A 14788-nucleotide genomic window follows, 5' to 3' on the forward strand; every position below is an offset into this window, starting at 1 on the left:
AGCATTCATATATTTTTTTATTAAAATATCTAAACAATAAAAATATAAAGAGAAAAACAACATAATTTTATACATTGCTATTTTTTTCAATATTTTCTGCATCAGGAGATTCAACTTTTTTAATTCCATGATCAAATTGTTTCAATGTCAGTTTTGCATTATTAATACAATCATTCACGCTAACTCCTTTATAAGAGCTTCCAACAAGACTTAAAGGTAAACCATTGTCTGATACACATTTGTCTATTGATTCCACAAGTTTACTATGTCCTACAAAGTACTGTGGTATGCAGTTCTACAAATAAAATCATTAAATTAAACATTTAAATTAAAAGTATTTAGGGTATACAATATATAAGACCAAATGACACAAAGAAAACCAACGTCTATTCTAAAGGTGATCACAAAGTTCAACAATATGCATGTGTCTATATAAAATATCAAGCTATAAATAGATCTTCATAAATAAATAATACAAAATAACGGTACCCTATCACTGTTTCAGTCTTAATTGATTGGTTGTTTCACTTGTGTCATTTTTCAATTTTTAACAATTGAACACTTTTTAAGAAAATGATTTCATCTACTTATTTTCACTAGATGTGCCACACTTATCATCTTATAATGTTCATAATTGATACTGTTTATGTATAAAGTATGTATTATAAAGCAGTTATAGTTTATAAAAAGAACCCAAGTATTCTGCTATTATAAAATGACACCAGTGTAGAAAGGGTGTATGTGTTTAAACTTATTTTAATTAGGTTGTCTTATGTATGTCTACCAACCTGTATTTGCTAGGGCAAGAAATGGATGAACAAGAAAAATTCTAAATATCTATCTGGCAGGTATGAAATTGCTTCTTTGTACATGAAGAGTAACTTTTTTCTCAACTTGAAAAAACTTTGAAGGTAATCTGGAGTAATTACATATTTAAAGTTAAAATCTTCATTTTTATGTTGTTTCTTTGTATTTTGACATACCTAATATAAGTTCATATTTTCAAAAGCAAGCACTATATCGTAATCATTTACCAGTACTGTGAATAAAATAACTACTTTGAACTTTAAACTATTGTAACTCAAAATCTATACAGGAATACTATTTCCTGAGATAAATCATACCTTTTGTATGGTCACTACCACATTAGATGGCTCCGTCTTTATATCTAATTGTTCGCTTAAAACTTTGCATGCGTAATCCTGGATGGTTGATTCCTTTAAGTCACCTAATCTGTCAACAAGTTTATCATACCAAGCACCTCCTAACATCATCTACAAATACAAACTTATCTAAAGGAACTATAAATATTATAATTTTCAAATTCTTAATAAATGCATAAGATTTGTATGGCCCATCTACGATAGTAGAGGGGCATTATGTTTTCTGGTCTGTGCATCCGTATGTGCTTCCTTCCGTTCGTCTGTCTGTCCCACCTCAGGTTAAGGTTTTTGGTCAAGGTAGTTTTTGATAAAGTTGAAGTCCAATCAACTTAAAACTTAGTACTCTTGTTCCCCATGATATAATCTTTCTAATGTTAATGCCAAATTAAAGTTTTTACCCCAATTTCAGGGTCCACTGAAGATAGAAAATGATAGTGGAAAGTTCAGGTTGAAGTTTTGGTTAAAGTTTTGGGTCAAGGTAGTTTTTGATGAAGTTGGAAGTCATATCAACTTGAAAGTTAGTACACATGTTCCCTATGATATGATCTTTCTAATTTTAATTCCAAATTAAAGTTTTGACCCCAATTTCAAGGTCCAATGAACATGGAAAATGATAGTGTGAATGGGGCATCTGTGTACTATGGACACATTCTTGTTTTATGAGCATTATTGATATTTAATCCAAGAAATTGACAACCTGTAATTCAGTGGTTATCCTTTAGTGCAGTATATCATTTTGGTTTTTTTGCTCATTATTTTGTACATAATTCAGGCCATAAGTTTTCTTTATTGAATTGTTTTACGTTTGTCATTTTGGGATCTTTAATAGCTGACTATGCGGTATGCGTTTTACTCATTGTTGAAGGCTGGTGACCTAAAGTTGTTAATTTCTGTGTCATTTGATCTCTTGTGGAGAGTTGTCTCATAAGCAATCATTCCACATCTTGATGTTTTATAGGGGCCCTGTGGTCAAAGTAGTTCTTCTACTGTAATCACTAGCCAGTCAACACTGAGGTTGTGAGTTGGAACTAGTCTCCCATCTTAATTGACTAGGATTGTCAGTTTTTCTGTTGAAGGTCAGTGATTTTCTCTGGGCACTCTGGTTTCCTCAACCAATTAAAGCCAGCCACCACAAAACAGCTGAAATGTGGCGCTTACAAGTATCGTTAAAACACCAACAATCAATCAATCCATAATATTTTATACAATTCTTGTTTACTCTTTGGTATGGTTTAAGCAGATGTTCAATATGAGAAATACATATTATGTTACACATGTATACTACCTCATTCTTAAATGTTATGCACAAGCCATATAAAAGAATGAAGATTGTTATCATTGCATTAACTGATGGAAAACAATTATAATTAGACCTTATATATCATTAACTGAGTACTTACTGTATATCTACTAGATACATATTTTTCAGCATCATGTTGTCTGAATGTAGAAGAATCGTAAATAACACCTAAAACACATGGATCCTCAGAAGATGGTAGTAAATGTCCAAAGCCCTGTAATATCACAGTTTTTAAACAGAATTATGAAATATTTAGATGACTGCTATGTGGTGAAATAAACTGAGGTCATACTAATTAAGTACATTTCTTATTAATAGAACTTTTAAAAGTAAAAGTTTGGCATGTTACTGAAAATAAACAAGAATACTTTAAGTTGAAAAAAAAACACTTTTTTTCAGAAATAATTAGAAACACTTATTCTGTTGTTTGTGCATCATTAATAAAAATAAAAATGGATAAAAAATAGGCAATGAAGTATAATCAAGACAAAATTGATCCATTAACCACTGTAAGCATTCTCTAGGTCTTTAATCATCCATTTTGTCTTTCAAATTATAGTTGGGCCTATTTTGCAGACCATTTTTGTCTGACCATTAGTTCTTTAACCATATTTGTTAAATAAAAAGCTTCAGATATTTTGATGTACAAAACAGCTGAGTTATATAAATAAATAATTGAGATTCCCTTAAATAGTTTTCATTGAGATCGGTATTGTCATACTGAAATACTAGTACCTCTATATTAGACATATAATCTTTATATTCTACATTAACAACTATACATGAAACAGCTGTTATCTGATTAAGCAAGTTAGCTAGTTCTTTTTGGGGACTGCCTAGTAATTTGGAAAGATCTACAAAGAAATAATAATGTTCATAACATTTCAATTGTACAAACAAAATAAATAAACATTTTCATAACATTTAAATTGTAGAAATAACACAAAAGATGACAAATAGCTAAATCAAGTATTTCCATCCAAAATTATTATGACCTCCAACATGCCATCTGAGATTGGTATTGTATTTTATGGCACTATATACTATTATTTTTTTTTAGTAATTTTATATGTAAGGTACTGTGAGGTACTGTGGATTCATTATAATCATGATAATTTGATGGATACCAATTTATTAGGATTTCATTGGTAAAGGTAAACAATGAAATAAAGTATTTAACAAAGAACAAATTGTTTATAGGCTTGTATGCAGACTTTGTCAAAACCATGTTGTCAAAAGTACATAGAAACACAATTTTTCCTTACTGGAGGAAAATTGGTACCCAAAAACATAAATAAATATAATAGACAACTTTCGAGTTCAATGCATTTCCGTCAAAAACTTTGGTTTTAGTGATCATTATTCAAGCAATTAGGGGCGTCATCACATCCGTTCCAATGCTGAGCAAGTGGTTGGAAAACTATTAAGCTATATTGCACGAATTATTCGGCTAACTGAATTCTCATAATTGTCTTTCAGCACTGTTGTCATTAGGGAATTGGGATTAAGTACCTACGGAACAAATATTATTTCTAGTTTATCCTGCACAACGACGATCAATAAGACGCTTGATGAACGCGTCTATAGAGCAGGGATACAGGCAATCCCCTCATTCTGGTAAATGAGGTCATAAAGACGCGCATAATTGACAAGTTTTTTCAGCTGACAGACAAACTCAAAAGTGGTCTATTCAAACTAGGACATCTAAGTAACTTTTAATTTGTATTCGGAAAGTCTTTTTTGAGTAATCCTACAATTTTAAAAGAAAAATTGCAAAAAAAATGCAAAGCACTGCTTTCTTTATTTACCTTGAGAAAATATGGAGGATACAACATGATCAGCTGTTATGGATTCTGTATCTGTAATCACCTGTTTAAAATAACAAAGACATGTAGTTCTTAAAATTGTACAGCTTCTTCTATTCTGTTTCTTAAATATAGTTTAAGCAGTAAATTGCATTTAAAGAAGCTCTGGTGTCTTCCTCCATCTTTGATTTTGAAGTAGCTGATAACAGTTGGTCTTTAATGAAATGTGCAAATTTTGAGAGTAGTGTGTATTTCAACTGCAAGACTTTTAATGTAAATACATAAAGTTATGAGTTTATCATATTTACGGCTATAATTTCTAAAAAAACAAAACACCATCTTTGTGTTTGATTAAAAATTTTTCAACTTTGCCAAATAAGCGGAGATAAATCAGATAAAGTAATTTATTACAGAAAGTGTTGTGAATTAACCAATTTTAATATGTAGCAAGAAAACAAAGTAAGGGACCTACGTTTTTCTTTTTCTTATCTGAAACTGAAAGCATGTTAAAAGAGCTATTTTAACTTAAAATTCTATGGTGTAGTTTTCTTTTTATCACACAAAATTGGATTTTCCATGCATAATCTATACAAAATCTGACAATTTTGCACAACCTGTATCATGAAAAAAAGTCTGGTGACCGGTACTTTTTTTTATATAATTTTGAAAAAAGCATGATAAAACTTTATTTTTTTTGACAAATTATTAAATAGTTCTTTGGATTTTGATTAAGACGCCCTAGCCACCTTAAACCAGTTTCTTTTCAGTTTTGTTTAAGCCTTTTTGTTTAAGAAAAAAAGCCTTTTTGTTAAGAAAAAAACATGAAAATAAATTTTATAAATTTCATTTAAGGCAATTGAAGATTTTCTGATGAGCAAAGGAATATGTTCAGTAAGACCCCTTTTTGGCCCCAAAATTAAGTAGTTTTGCAAAATTGTGAAAATGTAATCTTTTAGCTATTTTTTGGAAAGTAGAATGCTTCTGTTACATAAATATGTGCTGTTTTTGACAAAACAATGTACATATATCGTGTACTAGCATCATACAGTCATGCTAAATTACTGAAATCTTCACAATTATAGCATTTTAGTTAAATTTTAGACGGTTTCCGTCTTAAATGAAAGTGGCCACATTCGTGTTCATTCATAATATTGAAATGTAAGTTGTATTTTATGATAATACATAACATATATAAAGATTGAGGATGAACACGGATGCGGCCACTTTCATTTTTGACGAAAACCATCTGAAAAGTGACGTTTTTTTGGAATATTTGATAGATTTTTGATATTTAAGCTTCAATCGGAGCGTTTTTAATGACTGAATCAGTTAAAATCTTTTACATAAACTAATCGAATCAATTGAAATAGACACTTAAGTGTTTAAAAAGTGTCCTAAATATCTCGTTAGATGAAACTGAAATTTGGGGCCAAAATCGGCCCTTATCGGACCTACTTCTTTGACACTCGTCATTTTGATTTTATACCCTGAATATTCTACAAATAATTGTTCAGTGGTATTCATTACCTTGACTTGATCACCATCGAATTCTAAACCTCTGCAAGGGGTAGATTTTCTAATTTCTACATTTCCTCGTCTTATTATTACATCTTCTAATCTTTCGGATAGCTGTTGCATTCCTTTCTGAAAGGACCACGTAGACCACCTTTCCTTTGTTGCTCTCATTATATCATTCATTGCATATACTTCATTATCATCATCTACAAAAAATATACTTATAAGTTAAATATCTACCCTTACTCTATAAGCTATAAGTTATTAAAATTAGAGTATAATGTCATACTTAATCTACCATACGGATAACTAAGGTTGTTCAAGATAAGATATGGCTAATAGGATTCATCCAAACCTGATGGAAATCTCATCATTTTATCATTGTTTAAATCAGTTTTTAACCATTAAAGATTTAAAATGGTTTATTATTGTTCTGGTTAATACTTGTGTTTTTGTAGTCATTCATAAGGGTATTTATATAAATTAAGTGCTTTAATGGACTGAATTTTAATTATAAGGTCCTTTATGTTTCTATTATTGTTCCACTAATGCAGCTCAAAAGGATGATGAGAGCACAAATAATAATGGAAAGGAGTAGGCCCAGTAAGACCCCTTTTTGGCCCCAAAATAGAGCAGTTTTCATTAAGTCATGCTAAATTACTGAAATCTTCAATATTTTAGCATTTTCCTTAATTTTAGACAATTTATTTCTGTCTGAAATAGAAGTGGTGGCATTTGTGTTCATTCTTAGTATCTAAATGTAAGCTGTAATTGATGATAAAACATAATTTATAAAAGGGTTGAGAATGAACAAGGATGCGGTCAGTTCATTTTTGACAAAAAAACATCTGAAAAGTGACATATTATGGCATATTTGATAGATTGTTCATATTAAAGCTTTAATTTGAGCATCTGTTAAGACTAAATCAGTTCAGATTTTTCACATAAACTAATTGAATCAACTGAAGTAGACACTTAAAGTGTTTCAAAAAAGTCCAAAATCTTTCATTAGATAAACCTGAACGTTGAGGCCAAAATCGGCCCTTACTGGACCTACTCCTGTAATCCCTACAAATTTGTGTTTGCCTTTTCCAAGTTTGCCACTAACATAGTGGTTGTCATCAGTTGAATCTTTATATTTTTGTCATTAAATGAATTTGGTATTGATAGCGGACTTTTAATAAAATGATAAAGCTTGGTAAAAAGATATTGACAATTATGATGCTGAAACATGTTAAAATTTCTTGCATACAAAATACTTGTAGTACCTTTGTCTTTGCGTCTGATTACTCCTCTCATTAATGATTTGTATTCTTTTTCAATCTTTAAAACATCCATAGGCAGGCATGATTTGACACTTAGTTTAGATATATCACCAGCAAATATCCCACGAAACACAGGATCAAGAAGATAATCTGCAACCTAAAGGATTATGTATACAATGTAATTCAGTTTTATATCACAGCAGAATGTATTGAGTGTGTAGGTTAAGGTAATAGTGTCTTAAACCATTTCTTAACATCTGAACATTTATGCTTCAAATTTTTTATGTTTGTGTGATGACCTTTTCTAAAAATTATATATATATGTCTCGTAGAATCCATGATATCTCGGCCTATAATAAAATCGGACTATAACAAACTCGGACTATACCAAACTCGGCCACCCAAAATCGGACTATAACAAACTCGGACTATACCAAACTCATACTACTAGAAGAATATAAGTATAATGGTCCCATATTTACAAGATAATAAAACTTCTAACAGAGCAGATTTTTCTCCATAAATTATTAGAATATGAGTAAATGATTTAAAAAAAATGTTTTTACTTAACTAAAAAAGGTTCAATGACGTCACAATGGTAGGTGTAAATGACGTCATTATTGGGAAAATAAGCAAAAATACCGAAAATTTGATGGTTTTTCTAAATTTTGACCACCGCACCATGCTTGCACCAATTAGAAATTTTAACATTTTGACAAGTTCATACATATCAAACTTAGGATAAAAAATCTTTTTGGTGCAAGGTTGGTGCGATAGTTTATTTTATATTTTTTATAGCCAAGCGGAGCAATAAAAAGCTGAAATTTGCCGTCCAAATGGGACCTTTTCATCTGACAAAGTTTAGTTTATACATTCTTATGCCTATAGAAACTTATTTTTTTTGTTTATGAATGTAAAGTGTATTCCTAATTATATATTTTCTTAAGTATATCTAGTTAAGTTTCTTTAAAAAAATCTGACAGCAATGACCTTCATGTGTAAGGCAGTCAATAACAACTTTGAGGACATTTTTTTTTATTATGAAATTTTAGATAGACCTTCAATATAACAAAATCTGTACATTTCTGATGTTTTTGCTAATTATAAATTCAAAATTTGTTGTTTGAATGGGGCAATCTTCTCTCTCTGGTATTAGGGTCAGATCCATGATTTATGTAACGAAAAAGGGGGGGGGTGTATTTTACTTAAATTTCCATAATTGGCGAGAAACACGAGATTTATTTCGAAAATGATCCTACCTATATTCCAATTGGATGTGTCTTTGTGGGGAATGTGCATAGAGATCTTAAAAATTTGATGGTAAAAAATGGAAACAGCATAAGGTAGACTATCCATATATCCGTATAAACATGTAGAAATATATAATTATATAAGTACGCCTGAGCCTGTGACAACTCTACAACAGATTTATCCATTGTATCACCAGCAGTGATGGTGATACATGGCTATGTACATTATGTATATACAACTCGTCTAAACATCAACCCAGTAATGTAAGATCTGTAAATTTGCAAATGTATATATATATATGGATTGATTGATTGATTGTTGGTTGCTTAACGTCCAGTGGCAAATATTTCATGCATATTCAGTACGAGAACAATTTCACAATAAATACAATAGATAGGTTGATACAATAGAGGTCATCTGGGATGAAGGTCGGAGAAATTTGGACTGCCACCGGAAAAAGAGGGCATATTGGATAGGGACAGAAATTTTGCCTTGCAACAGGCCACCTACGGACCCCTCAGAGAGTTGTTGCAAGGGTTCTAAACGCGCAAAGAGCGTGGCCCTCTCTTTACACGAGGCATCGGATTTAACGTCCCCCTTCTGACCGGACGTGACTGTGAACTTGATACATCCTGCACAGCCAAACGGACGCCCCACTTCGGCAAGTGTGTTACTGCCGGTTGGGAGAAGACCAAGTGACCATATTTCTATACCCCAGTCACCCTTGGGGATTATATATATGGATAATTGACCTTTCCATGCATAGAAACAAGAGCCTGAAGTCTGTAAGCATACTACATGTCTGTTGCCTTTTTAAAGGTTATGTTTTGAATAGTTTTATAATCATGCGTAAAAAATGAAGTGTACATTTTAAAATGTGACCCGGCTTTGTTGTTAAGCCCCATTTGTGGGCATTATGTTTTCTGGTCTATGCGTCTGTTCGTCCGTGCGTATGTCAGTCTGTTCGTCCGTGCGTATGTCAGTCTGTTCATCCGATTGTCCTTGTGTCTCGCTTCAGGTTTAAGTGTTTGGTCAAGGTAGTTGAATCTGACATCTGACTCAGACTTTTTTTGAAGTAAATTTTACTATGTGTATTGTGTGTTTGATATGTCTACTTTGCCTAGAGGTAAAGGGAGAGGGGGTTTGAGATAGCAAAAATAACATGTTTAAATATGCCGATTTTTTGGGCCTGTCCTAACCTAGGATTTCCTGGCCATTGTTAGTCTTGCAATTTGGGCATCCGTGTACTAAAGACACATTCTTGTTTTCAATAATTTTGACGAATATATAATGAATATTGTCATGATGATCAAAGACTAAGTCATACGACACTAAGATTAGTAAAGGCGAAAAGTAAACTAGTCACATTGACAAAAACTACAAAAAACAAATGATATATATATATATATATATAAGAAAATTATTAAAAGATAAAAACGGTTTCAATGCATCACTTTTTTACTAGTACTTTCACTGCTTCCGCAGATCTTCAGGTAATGTGACTTGTAACAAGTCACATTACCTGAAGATCTGCGGAAGCAGTGAAAGTACTAGTAAAAAAGTGATGCATTGAAACCGTTTTTATCTTTTAATAATTTTCTTATATGTTACCAGCATACGGACTTTACTTAACTTTTTCTTATATATATATAACGATCCAGCGCCCTCGTGGGGAAAATCGTTGACTACTATACAGACGTTTTATATATATATATATATATATATATATATATATATATATATATATATATATATATATATATATATATATAATGAATATAGAAAAAATCTAAGAATACAGATTTATTTGATATAGTAGCATGTTCCAGTTTTGTAATTCTATAGAATGATACGGTTATAAGTCTGGACGACTGAAATAGATAATAGAAATAAGATGAATTTCGAAAAGTCAACCCTAACGATCCTTTACATAAGTCTAGAAGGGGAGGGGGTGTACTTCAATTCTTAATTGATAGGGCTGTTTTGTCACCTTACCCAGTTTTACATTTTAAAAATATATACCTTTTCATAAATTGCGTAGGAAAAAAAGTTATATCATATATATCTGATAGTTTTCTTAACTTTTCACTTATTCAAGCTTAAAAAGGTGTAAATAGAAGTGCCCCCCTTCAACCCCAATCCCTTCCGGAAACATAACTACTGCCATGGAAATACACTGACTTTGGAATGTGTCTGTATCTATTTATTTAAGATAATCAATATTAAGATTTCTTAGCGCTAAATGTGTCTTGCCTTTATATCATTCTTCTTGTCGCTGATAAGTGAGATCCAACCCAGCATCAGATGCACAATCTGTATATATCAGCAATACCCGGTGTTTTGTTTTGTTTGTTCCTGTTTCAATATTGCTTTCCCCCTTAATATTTACCTTGGAGTTCGTTTCTTTTTAAAATTTACATCTTAAATTGCCTTTCTGTTTCAATATATTTAAAATTAAATCTTGTAAATAGAAAACAAATCGCGGTTGCCATGGGAACAGATATGTTTCTAGGGAGAAACAACAGTGAATTTGGCAAAAATGTGCAATTAATTATGTTATATTTAAATAGTGTACAAGTGTAAAGTTCACTACATGCTAAACAGGTTCAATTTCAAATAAAGAAATATTAAAGCTGTATAATAATCATATTTGATGAATTTAACCCCGCCATTTTAGTGGTTGCTAGGCAACAGAATAAACGAGCTAGACCAAAAATTCGATTATTTTCAGAAGGTCTATGGTATAGACTTACAACATGACAAATTAAATGAAATTTGGGGGTGGGGCCAAAAAGGCCCTTATAGCCCCTAGTCCTTTACGTTCTAATATATATGACACTCTTCTTTCACATTGTGAACAAAGCCATGTTGTACAATGTAATTCCAATAAAAACATTAGGTGTATGTGCATGCTAATTATTTCTTATTTAGAAAATACCTCTTGTCCTATTCTTCTGGAGAAGAAACTGTGAATAGATTCATCCTCTATATCATTGTCAGGTACTGGTGCTCGTAACTCATTTATAACCATTCTGAACACAGACTGGGAAAAGGGGGGCTGCGGGTAGAATGTATTCTTAAAACCTGTTGAGAAAAAGATTGATTTAGCTGAAAACAGAAAATTATCTCAACTAATCAGAAGCCATATAATGATGCAAGTAAATAAAAGAATAAATGGTTTACATCTAGTGTGTGATAACAGCTACAAACAGAATGTTGTGGTTAACTCTAAGAGATAATTTTACAATCATTTGTAGTAAAGGAAACCACTTAGTTTTGTTCAATCTCTCAGGTATGCTTATATAAAATACAATGAGGTTTAATATTCTAGCCATTGAATTGAGATTGAGAGTTGAACACTAACAAATCTATCATGTATGTGCCTGTCCAAAGCTATATTTAAATTGAGAGTTGAACCCTAACAAACATATCATATATGTGCCTGTCCAAAGCTATATTTAGATTGAGAGTTGAACACTAACAAACATATCATATATGTGCCTGTCCAAAGCTATATTTAGATTGAGAGTTGAACACTAACAAACATATCATGTATGTGCCTGTCCAAAGCTATATTTAGATTGAGAGTTGAACACTAACAAACATATCATATATGTGCCTGTCCAAAGCTATATTTAGATTGAGAGTTGAACACTAACAAACATATCATGTATGTGCCTGTCCAAAGCTATATTTAGATTAAGAGTTGAACACTAACAAACATATCATGTATGTGTCTGTCCAAAGCTACATTTAGATTGAGAGTTGATCACAAACAAACATATCATGTATGTGCCTGTCCAAAGCTATATTTAGATTGATAGTTGAACACTAACAAACATATCATGTATGTGCCTGTCCAAAGCTATATTTGACTGCATGGTTGTTTTTTGTTGCTATCTGCAGTACTAAATAATAAAACTTATGATTGCCAATTTCCTTCCAACTGAGTTCAAATGAAGCAGATTTAAGCAACTACTACGCCCATGTACAGAAACTACATGAAGGATGCAACTACAATTAAATATAAATATATTTCAGCCACTTACCACCCCCTATTGCAAGTCTGTTTAATTTTTTGTTCATATAGATATATCTGTTTTTCGTTGATGGATGGTTTCTAGTAACTGCAATGATGTCATTAGATAATCCAAGTTCTGTTGCCTGGTAAACAGAAATGGTCAGTTGGTTATTTTTCTTTTACAAAAGTGATATTCTGAATGATATCAACCTGATTCTATTCATGGTCAGAAGTTCTGGTTTTTAAATTTGAAGTTTCATGGATTGAAGCTTCACTAAGCTAAGTAATGTAAATTTTGTATTCTGAGGAATATTTATTTGGTACTTTTCTGGTACTCACATAATTTATAAAAATTCAGTCATGAATGGAAATACTTTATGCTTTATTCATATGTTTTTTCAGGTAACTATTTTGTTTTATACAAATTTCCATGAAGAATTATGATCATTTATTGCTAAAAAATATCCTTGGAGTCATCATACTCTTGATGCAAGATACATGTATGAGCAGATGAAGAACTTCAAGCAGCTGTCAATATAAAGAACAGTTAAAAAAACTGTTGATTCTCTCATTCATTGGCTATTTCTTTACAATTCATAGTATGAACAGTTTAATATACATAAACATCATATCATTTATTGCCAAATTTACAAAATCAAATATATCAATGGAAAAAAAAGCAAATGATTTCTATACAAACCAATGACAAAGTGTTTTTTCCTCCTTTTCCTGCTGGACGCAGACTTCTTGGACCATGCTCAAATATAGCACCATTATCAAGTCTGGATGTCTGTATCCAACCCCCAAGTCTATCACTGGCCTCTAATAATATAATCTAAAAATAATATCATAATATCATGAATATAGAGCATTTAATAAATTGTAATACCATTTCTGTTATTGCACCATTTTGAATGATAGAGTGAACCAATTAAACAAAGGGAGATCACCCAATAATAGTTGGAAAACTGTAACGTGACAACCTAATTCTTTTAGCTTCCTTTAATGTCATTATGTAAAGGATCTTCATGATATTAGTCAATATATCTTTTTAATAATATTGTAATAACATGTTTGCAGTTTGTTCTTATGTTGTGCTGTAATATCACTGTGCCATGTTATTGGAATGTTGAGTGCTTTTAAACATGTTTAAGGCCACACCAATTTAATTCCTTGTTCGACGGACCCGCCTGCACCTATTTTTTTCAAAACAGAATTTTTTTTGTTTTTTTTATATTCCCGCTTCCCACATCCGGAAATGTAATCATGTCAATTTCCCCCACCGTTTTTTTGTAAATATTATAAAAAGATATCAACATTTGTTTTTAAAATCACAGTCTAACCTGTATATAACGATTTTAAACCTATAAGCACCCCACCACACTGTGTAAAATATCTGTGAGAATATTTGTTTCAGCATGAAACCAATGTATCCAAAGTGGGAGTGCTCTGTAATAAATATATAACAGCGGAAATACCTGTACAGAACAAAACATTAGTTTCTTTCCCCCTTACTTATATTTCTTATCAAAAAAATGTTTGTTGTTAGAATAAAGTACAAAGAACTTCTGAAGGATTTGCCTTCAAATGCAATTATATTGTATGCTGGCGAAACGAAACTATCTATAGCCGCTGCAAGTTTATGCACCTGTCCTGATTGATTCAGGGGCCTGTTGTTCAGCAGTTATCGTTTGTTGATGTGGTTCATTGGTATTTTTCCGTTTGGATACGATGTATATAAATAAGATCGTTGGTTTTCCTGTTCAAATTGTGTACACTAATAATTTTGGGGTCCCTTATAGCTTGCTGTTTGGTCTGGATCAGAGCCCTGTGTAAAAGGCTGTACTTTGACCTGTGTTTGTTATTATCACATTGGGAACAACCCTCCCTCAGACAAGGAGTCATTTTACTTTTGTAATAAAGAAAATAGAAATACCAAGGATTTGTATAGTGCTGCTATACAAAACCTTTGAAAACTTGGAATTTTGTACTCAAAAAGAAGAGAAATGCACCATATTTTAAACAATTTTTCTAAAAGAGGGGTCCACTTATTTGGAATAATAAACTTTTATGGTAAATGTGTTAATATGGTTAAAGTCCAGGAATATTACAAAATTCTTGGACATGTTTTGACCATTTAATACCAGATAGATATATAGTTCTTTGAGAAAACATGAGCCCTTTTGTATTAAAAAGTTTTTTTTTACAAACAAATATATTATAACTTATATTGACCCCTCATAAAAGGGATATTTACAACGTTAAGGGTTTGTTCAAAACCTGATTATGACTTGGGTTGAGAATTGTCTCATTGTCAGTCACACATACCTAGACCAGATTTAATTATTCAATAATTTTTGGTGAACAGGGAAAAAATACTTCATAAATTAAAGAAATGTGAAAGTACAAGTGATACATCAAGTTTTAATATTGTCAAAACCTACTGTTTAATGTTTACAAAAAAAATA

At 31.5% G+C, this 14788-nt stretch overlaps 2 protein-coding genes across 2 annotated transcripts in view; one reads left to right on the plus strand and one right to left on the minus strand.

Moving 5' to 3' along the window:
• Positions 1 to 14788, plus strand: part of LOC139517536 (arylacetamide deacetylase-like) — a 572982-nt gene that overhangs the window by 78534 nt on the left and 479660 nt on the right. The gene's annotated exons all lie outside the window — the stretch shown is intronic.
• The window catches only part of LOC139517517 (protoporphyrinogen oxidase-like), a 17686-nt gene continuing 2898 nt past the window's right edge, over positions 1 to 14788 (minus strand). Inside the window, exons 2-11 of the mRNA XM_071308675.1 lie at positions 13021 to 13155; positions 12349 to 12463; positions 11238 to 11383; positions 7052 to 7205; positions 5796 to 5989; positions 4272 to 4332; positions 3199 to 3317; positions 2564 to 2677; positions 1125 to 1274; positions 1 to 295 (exon numbers count right to left, since the gene is read on the minus strand). Coding sequence (XP_071164776.1) covers positions 68 to 295; positions 1125 to 1274; positions 2564 to 2677; positions 3199 to 3317; positions 4272 to 4332; positions 5796 to 5989; positions 7052 to 7205; positions 11238 to 11383; positions 12349 to 12463; positions 13021 to 13155 — 1416 coding nt within the window. The 3' untranslated portion in view covers positions 1 to 67. The remainder of the gene's footprint in view (positions 296 to 1124; positions 1275 to 2563; positions 2678 to 3198; positions 3318 to 4271; positions 4333 to 5795; positions 5990 to 7051; positions 7206 to 11237; positions 11384 to 12348; positions 12464 to 13020; positions 13156 to 14788) is intronic.

This window comes from Mytilus edulis, chromosome 3 (assembly GCF_963676685.1).
Source record: "Mytilus edulis chromosome 3, xbMytEdul2.2, whole genome shotgun sequence".
Taxonomy (NCBI): Eukaryota; Metazoa; Mollusca; class Bivalvia; order Mytilida; family Mytilidae; genus Mytilus; species Mytilus edulis.